Source organism: Heterodontus francisci, chromosome 6 (genome assembly GCF_036365525.1).
Source record: "Heterodontus francisci isolate sHetFra1 chromosome 6, sHetFra1.hap1, whole genome shotgun sequence".
Lineage (NCBI taxonomy): Eukaryota > Metazoa > Chordata > Chondrichthyes > Heterodontiformes > Heterodontidae > Heterodontus > Heterodontus francisci.
This window is the reverse complement of record NC_090376.1, coordinates 53656871-53673510: the sequence shown is the minus strand read 5'-3', so window position 1 is coordinate 53673510 and position 16640 is coordinate 53656871. Positions and strand designations below refer to the sequence as shown.

At 44.2% G+C, this 16640-nt stretch overlaps 1 protein-coding gene across 3 annotated transcripts in view; it reads left to right on the top strand.

The window, feature by feature from the left end:
- Positions 1 to 588: 588 nt before the first annotated feature.
- Positions 589 to 16640, top strand: part of mphosph8 (M-phase phosphoprotein 8) — a 94362-nt gene continuing 78310 nt past the window's right edge. For 2 of the 3 annotated variants that reach the window (XM_068033688.1, XM_068033690.1), the window contains exon 1: positions 590 to 773. In XM_068033688.1, the coding sequence (XP_067889789.1) occupies positions 684 to 773 (90 nt within the window). In that variant the 5' untranslated portion in view covers positions 590 to 683. Of the gene's footprint in view, positions 774 to 16640 lie in introns of all 3 variants that reach the window. The other variant, XM_068033689.1, reaches the window with a different exon arrangement.

Below are 16640 nucleotides of genomic sequence, written 5' to 3'. Positions count from 1 at the left end.
CAATACCACCGCACGATGCGACAGTTATTGAGGAACAGGCACCGATAATGGCGCTGCCGCTCCTCACAGACCAAAGAATCAAATTCACTAGGCGCCCTCGTAACTTCAGCCATTTGCATTCACTACTCTTATCTCACAATATTAATTACTTTTTCTCTCCCACTCACAAAACCATTTCCACTAAATTCAAATGTAGATAACACCGTAAAATTTTCATCCCACTCTACCCCAGGAACGAACAAACCAACCGAATTGACGTTTTACTGCAATAAAAGCGCCGCATAAATGCAAGTTGTTCTTGATGGGGCTTTAATTGGTTGAACTAAGTGTCATTCAAAAGACGTTGGCTATGGCTTTGTGATTAAGTTGTGCGAATAATTTATTTGACTCCATTTTCACTGCCGCTCGACAACTCTGCCTTCGGTATCTCCCGCTGGTGCTCGGCGGGGGAATGAGAGCCGGATTCTCATTGATGGACGGAGACAGCAATAACCATTGACTGTCATGATTTCCCATTGGTTAACTTGCACTGTCAATCATGATGAGGCTTGCTTTTGATTGGTTTAAGTTAACGTCATTATCATTTGGAGCACTCCGCCCCCCAGTTTTCGTTTCTTCTGGAGTTTTTTTTCAAACTCGGTGGCGGTGGTTGGTCTCGGTGTTGGTGGCTAACGTGAACAATCATGGCGGCGGCGGACAAATCGGAACAAGAAAGCGAAGCGGAGGAAGATGTGTACGAGGTGGAGAGGATAGTGGACATGAAGGTTTCCGAGGTGAGAGGACGGGGAGTGTTTGATGTCGGGCGCTCAAGCTGTGTTTTATTGAACATGGAGTCAGGCGGAGTGTTGGTGAAGTGAGGCCTGTGGTTCGGCTCTCTCCACTTGCCCAGAGCTTGGCACCAGAATGCCCCTTTACTCTGGTACGCGGTCCCTTTCCCTACTTATCGATCCGCTGTATGCTCAATTTTACATCTGCAGGTAACATTATGGGAAAACTACACCTGCACTTGCTGTCATATATTTCTTAAATGTTAGATCCTTGTAACTAAAAGTTCCTAACGAGATTGATGACAGTAGAAAAAGGTCATGTCTGAATTAGTGCCATTACCAAAATGTGAAGTTAAGATCTATTGTAGTCACAAATTAAAGAATAAATAACCAGGCCTGTTTCATGAAGTAAACATTTATTTGTACGTTTCAGAGACACAGTTTTATAGACAGAGTTGCATTGACTTTTGTAAACGAAAGATTGGGTTCTACTGAATTGCCGTTTTAAACTATGTATTGTAGAAACAGACTCAAGATCGGAAACTATAGAGTCATAGAGTTATACAGCAGAAATAGGCCCTTCAGCCCATCGTGTCTGTGCCGGCCATCAAGCACCTATCCTAATCCCATTTTCCTGCACTTGGCCCGTAGTATGTTATGGCATTTCAAGTGCACATCTAAATACTACTAAAATGTTGTGAGGGTTCCTGCCTCTCCCACTTGTTCAGGTAGTGTGTTCCAGATTACAACCACCCTCTGGGTGAAATCTTTTTTCCTCCAAATCCCCTCTAAATCTCCTGGCCCTTACCTTAAACCTATGCCCTCTGGTTATTGACACCTCTACTAAGGGAAAAAGTTTCTTCCTGTCTATGCCCTTCATAATTTTGTATACCTTGATCAGGTCTTCCCTCAGCCTTCTCTGCTCCAAGGAAAATGACCCTAACCTATCCAGTCTCTCTTCATAACTGAAATACTCCAGCCCAGGCAACATCCTGGTGAATCTCCTCTGCACCTTCTCCAGTGCAATCACATCCTTCCTATAGTGTGGCGACCAGAACTGTACACATTACTCCAGCTGTGGCCTAACTAGTGTTTTATACAGCTCCATCATAACCTTCCTACTCTTATATTCTATTCCTTGGCTAATAAAAGGCAAGTATCCCATATGCCTTCCTAACCACCTTATCTACCTTTGCTGCTGCCTTCAGTGATCTATGGACAAGTACACCAAGGTCCTTCTGACCCTCTGTACTTCCTAGGGTCCCACCATCCATTGTATATTCCCTTGCCTTATTAGTCCTCCCAAAATGCATCACCTCACACCTTGGAGGTTCTGCCTCCCTAACCACGCTCCCATTCCCACCCTTTGGCGGTTCTCCCTCACCCTTACCCCTTGGCGATCCCCTCCCTCCTGCCCACTACCCCCTTTCAACTCCTTGGAGGTCCTTCCCTGCCCTCTCTTCTTCCCCTTCTCTCCCCCCCCCCCCCCCCCCAATGCTTTATACCTCTTGGGGTTCCTCCCTCCTCTGTGCCCCCAACGCCTTGGCAGTCCTTCCTCCCCTGCCCACCCCACATCCCTCCATCCCCCTTGGGGATCTTCCCTCCTCTGTACCCCCTACCCTTTGGTGGTCTTCTCTCTTTTTCTCCCCCCCCCCCCCCAAAATCTTAGGGTCTTTCCTCCCCTTTCTCCCCCCAACCCCTTGGTGGTCTGTCTGGCCCCCCAATCCCCCTTCCATTCCTTGAGGGTCTTCACCCCACCCCATTCCTTGGGTATCCTTGCTAGGCCCCCCTAATCCCTTGGGGGACCTGTCCTCACCTGCCCCCCCTCATTTCCCCCCCCCCCTCTGGGGTCATCTCCCTACCCCCATCTCCCACTCTAAACCCCTTGTTGGTTCTCCACTGGCCTTCCCTCTGAATTTCTTTAGTTTTCTGAGTACCCTTTCCCTCTCTCCTCTTCCTCCCTCTTGTGGATATCACCACTGATGTTATGACTCATGGTTGACAGCCTGCATATAAAAGAACAGCCAATTATTCCATTTTTTTCCCTGCCATCCCGTTGGGCCTTTTGGGGGGAATTTATTTTTTGCCGCATGTTGGTAATCTTACATACTGTATTGTTGCCATAAGTAATTGGTATTGCTGGTTTTGAACAATTCTGTATTCCATTCAAAATAACATCACAAATACGGCATAGTGGATACTGCCCACTCAATAGACACGGCAAGAAAGAACACCAAACAATATTTAATTCCGACCTACAGTTTAAAGGCTTTGATAATATTGTTCTTTATCATTGGGCACACTTTTTACCATGTAAATACCTTGCCATTTGTTTCTAGTTTTATTTGGTAGCCTTGTCATATTTTGAAAATGCATTGCATCTTTCTGGCTGGTGCACAATGTTTTTTGTGCCGAATTAAGTCTTATGGGATATTTATGCATCACTGACTATATTGGGCAATATTTTTGCTATGATGCTGGTGAAATAAAATAAACAGTCTTGCATATAATGTGTTATAAATATTAGATGTCTCTAAACTGAAAAATCTAATGTCAAAATAAGCTGGTTAACTTTCTACAAACATATCTTCAGTGCTATTTGTTGTGCTTTTTGATGTGATGCACTATGCATATATTGTTCCTTAATCAATATCTATTTAATTGTTTAATAAAGGCACTTTCATACAATATTGAATAGAAGCAGTACAAAATGTTACCTGATTGGGGATAAATTACAGATTAATTGCTTTTAGTTCCTATGCACAGGTGTTGCTCCGGCTCATAGTCCTGTGAATTTGTAATTTCCAATTAGTCTCCAAATATCATTTGGATTTTAAACTTTATTTGGGAGATTCTTTTTTTTGTATTCGTAGACCGCTGGTTGCTCAGTTAAAATGTAATGATGTTAGAGGTAAAGGAATGGCTGCTGAGTTATAGTGGGAAAGTTAGGGGATGTGTAATGGTGGGTTTTTCGGGAACAAGAGAGGATCAAGTAAACGGACCTTGGTTTCAGAAAATATGTGCTTGGAGAGGGTGGGGGAACAAAACTGCATTGTGGCAGGGGATTGGAGGTACAGTGGTGGGAAAGTTGGGAGATACTATTTGTGTTCTTTGTCTAGAGCAGTTTCAAGTACATGGTTATATTTTACTATTTATTAACCCCTAATGTATCTATATTTGAACTGTTATGCTTGTAGGTAGTGATTTTGAGTGTTGACTACAGTTTATCTGTTTGGGGAGGGAGACGCAGGGTGATCCACTGAGAAAATAGGTCCTCACAGCTCTGCTAGTGTTGTTCATTAAATAAATGCTGAGATAAACTATAGTGTCCTTGAGTACTTGTTTTCTGTTTTATTTCCACCCCCAACCCTCTTCTGTTTGTGGAAATGTTTGACCTTGACACTGCTGGGAGGGGGTTGGGGGCTGGGTGGGTGTTGAGGGGGGTGGGGGGGAGGGGTTGATGTATAGGGAATTGTGGGAAGAGTATTTTCGCCTGGTACTTTGTGATTCTACACACTGACTTCGCTGCCATTTGCTTTGAACCAATTTCTTTAAATCATTTGAGCATTAACTACATTTTTACTAGAGATAATATGAAAACATGCTATTTAAGATTTAGTATCTTAACTGAGAATTGAAACAGTATTGCAATACTGTAAAACAGTTGGTGATAAGCAACAGTGTGGGAAATGGGCAATATTTTCACAACAATGTGCTTCCAGTAGGAGCTTAGATTGTTAGCCCATAGTAGAAGTTCAGACGGGCAAGACTCCTTGTTGGAAATATGAAGTCTGGAAAATTACCCAATTTCTTTGTGATTCAAAGTTGCTTAATTTGCATTGTCTCGGAATTAAAAATTAGATGTGTTCAATTGCCACTGAGTTTATATCACAATTCAAATTCAGATAATTTTTAACTGCAAAAATAACTTTAAAATATTAGATGTGTGGTACGCTATAATCATTAAGATGTGTTACCAATAATTGAGTCATGGATTAATTGGTAGAGTTGGTAAACTATTCTGGATTTACTAATAGAACCTTCAATATTTAGTAACTATTTTGTTTACCTGGTCTATTACTCCATCTGCTGGATTATTGCTGTCACTAGTAGAGTACTCAGTGTTGCTTTTAGGTGCAGTTGCAATTTTATTTTGGGAGGAGAATAATTGAGAAGAATAATGGCTATGAAGTGGCCTTTTCTGACCATTATCAGCTTTCCAGATAGCCATGCTGCTTTTGTGAAAATGAAGACACTACAAATGAGAGGAAAGTATTAATTTTTATTGGAGAGGATAAGGAAGCAGAGATCCAGATGGAGACATGAAAAAGGTTTTATATAGGAAAAATAGACGAGGCGTAGGTACAAGAGTCTACTGTTCCCACAAATTTTTGTTCAGAAATAATTTCCTTCCTGTTTTTAAAATTTTTTTATTAGAGATACAGCACTGAAACAGGACCTTCGGCCCACCAAGTCTGTGCCGACCATCAACCACCCATTTATACTAACCCTACACTAATCCCATATTCCTACCACATCCCCACCTTCCCCTACCACCTACCTATACTAGGGGCAATTTATAATGGCCAATTTACCTATCAACCTGCAAGTCTTTGGCTGTGGGAGGAAACCGGAGCACCCGGCGGAAACCCACGCGAGTCACAGGGAGAACTTGCAAACTCCGCACAGGCAGTTCCCAGAATTGAACCTGGGTCGCTGGAGCTGTGAGGCTGCGGTGCTAACCACTGCGCCACTGCTGCCCAATTAGCTCTTTTAAATGTACCAGACTTATCCAATCTTGACTAATTATAGAGTTCGATTACTTTTTAACAAAACTTTTACATTATTTTGAACATAAAATGTTGAACAGTAATCTGGAAAAGTTTTTCAATGAGCGGTTAATGTACAAACTGAACAAGGGTGGGGACCCAATCTTTGGAATGAAAATTAATGTTTCATTTAAACTTTGAAACCTGCTGGAATTCGTCCCTTTTTTTTTAAAAAATGACTCTTGGGTATCAACAAGGAACATATTGTACTATAGATGCATGTGACCTTTATTTAGGTTGTACAATTTAGGCTAGAGTCTGGTATTTCTCAGTCTCCTTCTCTCTTGTCAACTGTAGCTGGTAACAAGTTGTCTGACACTTTGCCAGACTGATGTTTGACCCAAACTAAGAAAAACTAAATGTTTTTTAAAAATTGCTTCATCAACCCAAAATGTGAGAGGAAAAGGTTGGACAAAGCAATTGAGGGGGGAAAAAAGAATCAAGGAATAAAATGAGGATCATGAAATATTTTGGGGGGAAGACCAGATCTGTGCTTTTTCTAAGCAGCAGCAGTAAATGGTCATATGGAAATCCAATGTGTAAGTTTGTAATATTCGTCATTTAAAGCTTTGCTCCTTCTTTTGGAGAATTATTGTTTTAAAAGGGAGAGGGGAAATTGGCCTACTTTTTGTGTGTGTGTATCTGGTCAGAAAAACAATTAAACAGATAAAAACTTTTTTTTTTACATCTTTCAAATGCTGGAGAGAGAGGATGTCTTAGAGGGGTCAAGGACAGAATCTATTTGGCTAGAGCAGTTACATGCTCGGTGTAGTCTTCAGGCCACCAACTAGTGGGAAAGATGTAGAAGAAGAAATTTGCAAGGAAATTAGAGGGGGTGCAGAAATTATAGATTGGTTACAATGGGGGACTTTAATTATCCAAATATAGACTGGGATAAAAGTGGTGTAAAGGGCAGAGAAGGGCAAGAGTTCCTGGAGTGTGTTCAGGAGAATTTTCTACAGTAGTATGTTTCTGGTCCAACAAGAAAGGAGGCACTGCTAGACCTGGCTCTTGGAAATGAGGTGGCCCAAGTGGATCAAGTGTCAGTAGGGGAACAATTGGGGGACAGTGATCATTGTATCATAAGGTTTAGGTTGGCTGTGGAAAAGGACAAGGAACAATCCAGATTAAGAATAATTAATGGGGGAAAAGCCAGCTTCAATGGGGTAAGAGGGATCTGGCTCAGATAAATTGGGTTTAAAGTGGGGTTGGGTGCCGGAGGACTGGAAAATTGCAAATTTTAGACCCTTGTTCAAAAAAGGGTATGGGGGATAAAGCCCAGCAACTACAGGCCAGTCAGTTTAACCTCAATGCTGGGGAAGCTTCTGGAAACTATAATTTGGGACAAAATTGATAGTCACGGGCAAATGCGGGCTAATTTGGGAAAGCAAGCATGTATTTGTGAAGGGAAAATTGTGTTTAACTAATTTGCTGGAGCTTTTTTGATGAAGTAACAGAGAAGGTTGATTAGGGTAATGCTGTTGATGTGCTGTACGTGGACTTCCAAAAATCATTTGATGAAGTGTCGTGCAACAGACTTGTGAGCAAAGTTGTAGCTCATGGAATAAAAGGGACAGTAGCAACCTGGATGTAAAATTGGCTGAGTGATGGGAAACAGAAAGTGGTGGTTAATGGATGTATTTTGGACTGGAGGAAGGTGGAGTTCCCCAAGGGTCAGTGTTAAGACCTGTGCCCTTTCCAACATATATTAATGACCTAGACCTTGGTGCACAGAGTATAAATTCAAAATTTGCAGACTATATGAAACTTGGAAGCATTGTGAACTGTGAGGAGAATAGTGCAGAACTTCAAAAGGATATAGATTGGTGGAATGGGTGGACAAGTGGCAGATGAAATGTAATGCAGAGAAGTGTGAAGTGATTCATTCTTGTAGCAAGAATGCAGAGAGACAAAAGAAAATAAAGGATGCAATTCTGAAGGGACATGGGTGTATATGTGCATAATTCATTGAAGGTGGCAGGACCGGTTGAGAGCGCAGTTAATAGAGCATACATACAGCAACCTAGCCTTCATTAATAGGGGAATAGAGTACAAAAGTAAGGACGTTATGTTATACTTGTATAGAACACTGTTTCAGTCTCAACTGGAATATTGTGTCCAGTGCCACACTTTAGGAAAGATGTGAAGGCATTAGAGTGAGTGCAGGAAAGATTCATGAGAATTGTTCCAGGGCTGAGGAATTTCAGTTACGTGGATAGATTGAAGTTGGGACTGTTTTTCTTTTAGAAGAGAAGGTAAGAGGAGATTTGATAGAGGTGTTCAGAATCATGAGGGGTCTGAACAGAGTAGATGGGGAAAAACTGTTGCCATTGGTGGAAGGATCGAGAACAAGAGGGCATAGTTTCAAGGTAATTGGCAAAAGAAGCAATGGCGACTTGAAAAAGTTTTCACGCAGCGAGTGGCTAGAATCCGGAATGCGCTGCCTGAGAGTGTGGTGGAGGCAGATTCAATCAAGGCATTCAAGAGGAAATCGGATTGTGATCTGAAGCGGAAGAACGTGCAGGGCTACGGGGAGAAGGCGGGGGAGTGGCATGAGATAAATTGCTCCTTCGAAGAGCTGGCACAGACGCAACTGGCTGAATGGCTGCCTTCTGTACTGAAACAATTTTGTGATTCTGTGATGTGTTCACCTTGGTATTACTTATTTTGTAAACCATCATTTTCTGTTGATCTTTTCTCTGTTCAAAGTCGTTTTTAACAAAAACAAGTGTCACAATCAACAGTGCGAACAGGGAAATAGAGAGCCGCCGGGGGGAGTATACAAGTAAGCTTTTAATTTAATTTAAATCAAACATAGCATCAAACGTCAGGCAAGCAGGTAATTGTTTGATTTGGGAAGAAGCTACCTGTTTGGTGAGTATCTGGTAAGTGACTAAAGTAAGTAAAGTGGTTTAGTAACTCAAGTGAAGAGAAAGGTAAGGTCAACAGTGTGTTTTATATCGTAAGTAGTTTTTTTTTTAGGGAATCAAGGTCCCTAGTGTAAATGATCTCTAATTTTTGTGTAATTAAGGGAGTAAATTATAGGTAAATCAGGGCAGGGCAGCTCGGCAATGTGGGAAGTCAGGGACACTTCCAATGTCCAGGGTGAACATGTGTGCAGGAAGTGCAGCTTCAGCTACCTGAAATTCACGTTTTGGATCTGGAGCAGCAGCTGGGGACACTGTGGAGCAGCTACGAGGCTGAGATTATCGTGGATAGCGCATACAGGTAGGTGGTCACGCCGCATGTAAAGATTGCTCAGGCGGAAAGGGAATGGGTGACCGCCAGGCAGAGTAGGAGAACTAGGCAGGTAGTGCAGGAGTCCCCTGTGTCCATCTGCTTCTCTAACAGATTTTCCGCTTTGGATACTGAGGGAGATAGCTTCTCGGGAATGCAGTAAGAGCCAAGTCTGTGGCACCACGGGTGGCTCAGCTGCACAGGAGGGAAGGAAAAGGAGTGGGAGAGCTATAGCGATAGGGGATTCTATCGTAAGGGGTACAGATGAGCGTTTCTGTGGCGGCAAATGTGACTCGACGATGGTATGTTGCCTCCCTGGTGCTCAGGTCAAAGATGTCGCAGAGCGGCTGCAGGACCTTCTGAAGGGGGAGGGTGAACAGTCATGGTACCAACGACATGGGTAGAAAGAGGGGTGAGGTGAGGCCTTGCAACATGAATTTAGGGAGCGAACTAGCAGATTAAAACACTGGACCTCAAAGGTTTTAATCTCTGAATTACTCCCGGTGCCACGTGCTAGTGAGTATCGGGATAGGAGGATAGCGCAGATGAATGCGTGACTGAAGAGATGGTGCAGGAGGGAGGGCTTTACTTTCTTGGATCACTGGATCTGTTTCTGGCGAAGGTGGGACCTGTACAAGTTGGACAGGTTGCACCTGAACCGGAATGGGAGCAACATTCTTACTGGGAGGTTTGCTAGTGCTGTTGGGGGTGGGTTTAAACTAATTTGGCAGGGGGGTGGGATACAAAGTGGAGGTATAGTAGGGGGTGATGCACAGCCATATATAGAAGAGGAACTGAGTCAGTCTGGAAGGCAGAGCAAATATAGTCCTGTTAAGTCACAAGCGAATAGTGAAAGGCTGGATTGCATCTATTTTGACACAAGGAGTCTTGCTAGTAAGGTAGATGAATTGAGAGCGTTGATTAGCACATGGGAAAATGATATTGCTATCACAGAGACAAGGTTGAGGGAAGGGCAGGACTAGCAGCTCAATATTCCAGGGTATAGGATCTTTGAGGAGGGGGAGGGTGGGTGTAAAAGAGGAGGTGGCATTGCACTATTGATCAAGGAGTCAATTATTGCAGTAAAGAGGGATGACATCTTAGATGGTTCCTCAAATGAGGCCATATGGGTAGAACTTAAAAACAAAAAGGGGGCAATCACTTGGCTGGGAGTGTACTACAGGCCTCCAAACAGTCAGAGAAATAGAGGAGCAGATATGTAGGTAAATCTGAGAGCTGTAAAAATAATAGGGGATTTCAACTTCCCCAATATTAACTTAAAGGGGGCGGATTTCTTAAAGTGCATACAGGAGAGCTTTTTGAGCCAGCACGTAGAAAGTCCTACAAGAAAAGGGGCGGTTCTGGACCTAATCTTCGGGAATGAAGCTGGACAAGTGGTAGAAGTGTCAGTGGGGGGGAGAATTTTGGGGATAATGCCCATAACTCTAAGATTTAAGGTAGTTATGGAAAAGGGCAAAGATGGACCGGAAATAAAAGTACTGAATTAGGGGAAGGCCGATTTTCAATATGATAAAACAGGATATGGCCAAAGTGGACTGTGAGCAGCTACTTGTAGGAAAGTCCACATCAGACCAGTGGGAGTCATTCAAAAAGGAAATAGCGAGAGTTCAGGGCCAACATGTTCCTATAAAGGTGAACGGAGGCCCTAGAGGAGTATAGAAAGTGTAGGGGGGTACTTTAAAAAGTAATTAGGAGAGCGAAGAGGGGGCATGAAAAAACACTGGCGGGCAAGATGAAGGAAAATCCCAAGGCATTTTATATGTAAATTAGGGGCAAGAGGATAACCAGGGATGGAGAAGGGCCCATTTGGGACTAAAGTGGCAATCTGTGTGTGGAGCCGGAGGGCGTAGATAAGGTTTTAAATGATTGTTTCATCTATGTTCACTATGGAGCAGGATGATGTAGGTGCAGAGATCAGAGAGGGGAATTGTGGTATACTTGAACAAATTAGCATTGAAAGGGAGGAGGTGTTAGTGGTTTTAGTGGGCTTAAAAGTGGATAAATCCCCAGGCCCAGATGAGATGTATCCCAGGCTGTTATGTGAGGCAACGGAGGAGATTGCAGGAGCTCTGACACAAATTTTCAAATCCTGTCTGGCCACAGGAGAGGTGCCAGAGGACTGGAGGACAGTGAATGTGGTACCATTATTCAAGAAGGGTAGTAGGGATAAACCAGGTAATTACAGGTCAGTGAGTCTAACATTAGTGGTAGGGAAACTATTGGAAAATATTCTCAGGGACAGGATTAATCTCCACTTGGAGAGGCAGGGATTAATCTGGGATAGTCAGCATGGCTTTGTCGGGGGAGGTCATGTCTTAACAAATTTGATTGAATTTTTTGAGGAGGTGACTAGGTGTGTAGATGAAGGTAAAGCTACGTGGACTTCAGTAAGGCTTTTGATAAGGTCCCGTATGGGATCCAGGGCAATTTGGCAAATTGGATCCAAAATTGGCAGGAGCCAGAAGGTGATGGTCGAGGGTTGTTTTTGCGATTGGAAGCCTGGTGATCAGTGGTGTACTGCTGGGATTGGTGCTGGGACCCTTGCTGTTTATAATGTATATCAATGATTTAGAAGTGAATATAGGAGATATGATCAGTAAGTTCGCAGATGACACGAAAGTTGATGGTGTCGTTAATAGTGAGGTGCAAGTACATAGTTCCCTAAAAGTGGCAAATGGAATTTAATCCTGAGAAGTGTGAGGTGATGCATTTTGGGAGGACTAACAAGGCAAGGGAATATACAATGGATGGTAGGACCCTAGGAACTAGAGGGTCAGAGGGACCTTAGTGTACTTGTCCATAGATCACTGAAGGTAGCAGCACAGGTATATAAGGTGATTAGGAAGGCATATGGGACACTTGCCTCTGTTAGCCGAGGCATAGAATCTAAGAGCAGGGAGGTTATGATGGAGCTGTATAAAACGTTAGTTAGGCCACAGCTGGAGTACTGTGTATAGTTCTGGTTGCCACAATGTAGGAAGGATGTAATTACACTGGAGAGGGTGTAGAGGAGATTCACCAGGATGTTGCCCCTGAGCTGAAGCATTTCAGCTATAAAGAGAGACTGGACAGGCTAGGGTTGCTTTCCTTGTATCAGAGAAGGCTGAGGGGGGACCTGATTGAGGTATACAAAATTATGAGGGGCATAGATGGGAAGAAACTTATCCCCTTAGCGGAGTTGTCAATAACCAGGGGTCATAGATTTAAGGTAAGGGGCGGAAGGTTTAGCGGGGAATTGAGGGAAAATGTTTTCACCCAGAGGGTGGTTGGAATCTGGAACACACTACCTGAAGGGGTGGTAGAGGCAGGAACCTTCACAACATTTAAGAAGTATTTAGATGTGCCCTTGAAACGGCATAGCATACAAGGCTACAGGCCAAGTTCTGGAAAATAGGATTAAAATACAGTCATAGTCATAGAGTCGTACAGCATAGAAACAGGCCCTTCGGCCCACCATGCCAACCATAATGCCTATCTATATTAATCCCACCTGCCTGCATTAATTCCATATCCCTCTATGCCTTGTGCATTCAAGTGCCTGTCCAGATGCCTCTTAAATGTTGCTACTGTTCCTGTCTCCACCACCTCCTCTGACAGCTCATTCCAGATACCCACTATTCTTTGTGTGAAAAATTTACCTCTTTGATTGCCTTTAAACCTCCTCCCTCTCACCTGAAATCTGTGCCCTCTAGTTTTAGTCACCCCTACCATGGGAAACAGACTCTGGCTATCTACCCTATCGATGACTCTCATAATTTTATATACCTCTGTCATGTCCCCTCTCAGCCTCCTTCACTCCAGGGAAAACAGACCCAGCCTATCCAATCTCTCTTTATAACTCAAGCCCTCCAAACCAGGTAACATCCTTGTGAATCTTTTCTGCACCCTCTCTAGCTTAATCACATCTTTCCTGTAGTGCGGCGACCAGAACTGCACACAGTACTCCAAATGCGGCCTAACCAATGTTATGTACAACTGGAACATGATGTCCCAACTCTTGTACTCAGTGCCTCGGCGGATGAAAGCAAGCATGCCATACGCCTTCTTCATCACCCTGTCTACCTGTGTTGCCACTTTTAGGGAACTATGTACTTGCACCCCAAGGTCTCTCTGCCCCAGGGCCCTGCCATTCACTGTATATGTCCTGCCCTGTTTTAACTTCCCAAAGTGCATCACTTCGCACTTGTCTGCGTTAAATTCCATTTGCCACTCCCTTGCCCACTTTCCCAGTTGATCTATATCCTGTTGTAACCTTAGACAACCTTCTTCACTGTCCACTATACCACCAATTTTGGTGCCATCTGCAAACTTAGTAATCATGTCCCCTATATTCACATCCAAGTCATTAATATATATGACAAGCAACAGAGGGCCCAGCACTGATCCCTGCGACACACCACTGGTCACCGGCTTCCAATCTGAAAAACAACCCTCCACTACCACTCTGTGCCTCCTATCACCAAGCCAATTTTCTATCCAGTTGGCTAGCTCACCCTGGATCCCATGTATTCGAACCTTCGATAAGAGTAGTCCTCGGGTGAAGGTGCTAAATTGGGGGAAGGTTAATTATAGCAATATTAGGCAGGACCTGAAGAATTTAGATTGGGGGCGGCAGTTTGAGGGTAAATCAACATCTGACATGTGGGAGTCTTTCAAACGTCAGTTGATTAGAATCCAGGACCGGCATGTTCCTGTGAGGAAGAAGGATAAGTTTGGCAAGTTTCGGGAACCTTGGATAACACTGGATATTGTGAGCCTCGTCAAAAAGAAAAAGGAAGCATTCGTAAGGGCTGGAAGGCTAGGAACAGACGAAGCACTTGAGGAATATAAAGACAGTAGGAAGGAACTTAAGCAAGGAGTCAGGAGGGCTAAAAGGGGTCATGAGAAGTCATTGGCAAACAGAATTAAGGAAAATCCCAAGGCTTTTTATACGTATATAAAGAGCAAGAGGGTAACCAGGGAAAGGGTTGGCCCACTCAAGGACAGAGAAGGGAATCTATGTGTGGAGCCAGAGGAAATGGGCGAGGTACTAAATGAGTACTTTGCATCAGTATTCACCAAGGAGAAGGACTTGGTGGATGATGAGCCTAGGGAAGGGAGTGTAGTTAGTCTCAGTCATCTCATTATCAAAAAGGAGGAGGTGGTGGGTGTCTTGCAAAGTATTAAGGTAGATAAGTCCCCAGAACCTGATGGGATCTACCCCAGAATACTGAGGGAGGCCAGGGAAGAAATTGCTGGGGCCTTGACAGAAATCTTTGCATCCTCATTGGCTACAGGTGAGATCCCAGAGGACTGGAGAATAGCCAATGTTGTTCCTTTGTTTAAGAAGGGTAGCAAGGGTAATCCAGGAAATTATAGGCCGGTGAGCCTTACGTCAGTGGTAGGGAAATTATTAGAGAGGATTCTTTGGGACAGGATTTACTCCCCTTTGGAAACAAATGGACTTATTAGCAAGAGGCAGCATGGTTTTGTGAAGGGGAGGTCGTGTCTCACTAATTTGATCGAGTTTTTTGAGGAAGTGACGAAGATGATTGATGAGGGAAGGGCGGTGGATGTTATCTATATGGACTTCAGTAAAGCCTTTGACAAGGTCCCTCATGGCATACTGGTACAAAAGGTGAAGTCACACAGAATCAGAGGGGAGCTGGCAAGATGGATACAGAACTGGCTCTGTCATAGAAGTCAGAGGGTAGCAGTGGAAGGGTGCTTTTATGAATGGAGGGATGTGACTAGTGGTGTTCCGCAGGGATCAGTGCTGGGACCTTTGCTGTTTGTAGTATATATAAATGATTTGGAGGAAAATGTAGCTGGTCTGATTAATAAGTTTGCGGACGACACAAAGGTTGGTGGAGTTGCAGACAATGATGAGGATAGTGATGAGGATACAGCAGGATATAGATCGGTTGGAGACTTGGGCGGAGAAATGGCAGATGGAGTTTAATCCGGACAAATGTGAGGTAATGCATTTTGGAAGGTCTAATGCAGGTGGGAAGTATACAGTAAATGGCAGAACCCTTTGGAGTATTGACAGGCAGAGAGATCTGGGCGTACAGGTCCACAGGTCACTGAAAGTGGCAACGCAGGTCGATAAGGTAGTCAAGAAGGCATTCGGCATGCTTTCCTTCATCGGTCGGAGCATAGAGTATAAAAATTGGCAAGTCATGCTGCAGCTGTACAGAACGTCAGTTAGGCCACACTTAGAATATTGTGTGCAGTTCTGGTCGCCACACTACCAGAAGGACGTGGAGGCTTTGGAGAGGGTACAGAAGAGACTTACCAGGATGTTGCCTGATCTAGAGGGTGTTAGCTATGAGGAGAGGTTGGATAAACTCTGATTGTTTTCACTGGAACGACAGAGGTGGAGGGGCAACATGATCGAGGTTTACAAAGTTATAAGCGGCATGGACAGAGTGGCTAGTCAGAAGCTTTTTCCCAGGGTGGAAGAGTCAGTTACTAGGGGACACAGGTTTAAGGTGCGAGGGGCAAAGTTTAGAGGGGATGTGCGAGGCAAGTTCTTTACACAAAGGGTGGTGAGTGCCTGGAACTTGTTGCCGGGGGAGGTGGTGGATGCAGGTACCATGGAGACGTTAAAGAGGCATCTTGACCAATAAATGAATAGGATGGGAATAGAGGGATACGGACCCCGGAAGTGCAGAAGGTTTTAGTTTAGGCAGGCATCAAGATCAGCGCAGGCTTGGAGGGCCGAATGGCCTGTTCCTGTGCTGTACTGTTCTTTGTTCTTCAGGACCAGCCTACCATGTGGGACCTTGTCAAAGGCCTTGTTAAAGTCCATGTAGACCGTGTCCACCGCCCTGTCCTCGTCAGTCCTCTTGGTCACCTCCTCAAAAAACTCAATCAAATTCGTGAGACGTGATTTCCCACGCACAAAGCCATGCTGGCTATCCCTAATCAGACCTTGCCTTTCCAAATGCATATAAATCCTGTCTCTCTGAATCCCTTCCAATAACCTTCCCACCACTGATGTAAGGCTCACTGGCATGTAGTTCCCTGGCTTATCCCTGCTGTCCTTCTTAAATAAAGGCACAACATTAGCTATCCTCCAGTCTTCCGGTACCTCACCCGTGGCTGACGATGATGCAAAGATCTCTGCCAGGGCCCCAGCAATCTCCTCCCTTGTTTCCCATAGCATACTAGGATACACCTGGTCAGGCCCTGGGGATTTATCCACCTTAATGCGCTTCAAAACCTCCTCCTTTGTAATGTTGATATGCTCCAGGATATCACTGTTCCCACCCTTGAACTCGCTAGCTTCCATGACCACCTCCACAGTAAATACAGATGAGAAGTATTCATTTAAGACCTCGCCCATTTCCCGTGGCTCCACACATAGATTACCACACTGATCCTTAAGGGGACCTCCTCTCTCCCTAGCTACCCTTTTACTCTTAATATACTTAGAATCTTTTAGATTCTACTTTATCTTATCTGCCAGGGAAATCTCATGGCCCCTTTTCGCCCTCCTTCTTAAATTTACTGCTACATCCCTTATACTCTTCAAGGGACTCGCTTGATCCCAGCTGCCTATACCTGACATATGCCTCCTTCTCTGTCCTGACCAGACCCTCAATATCCCTCGTCAACCAATGTTCCCTAAACTTGCCAGCCTTGCCCTTCAATCTAACAGGAACATGCCGGCCCTGAACTCTTCCTATCTCACTTTTAAAAGCCTCCCACTTGCCAGACGTCCCTTTACCTGTAAACAGCCTCTCCCATTCAACTTTTGAGAGTTCCTGTCTGATGCCATTGAAATTAGCCTTCCCCCAAT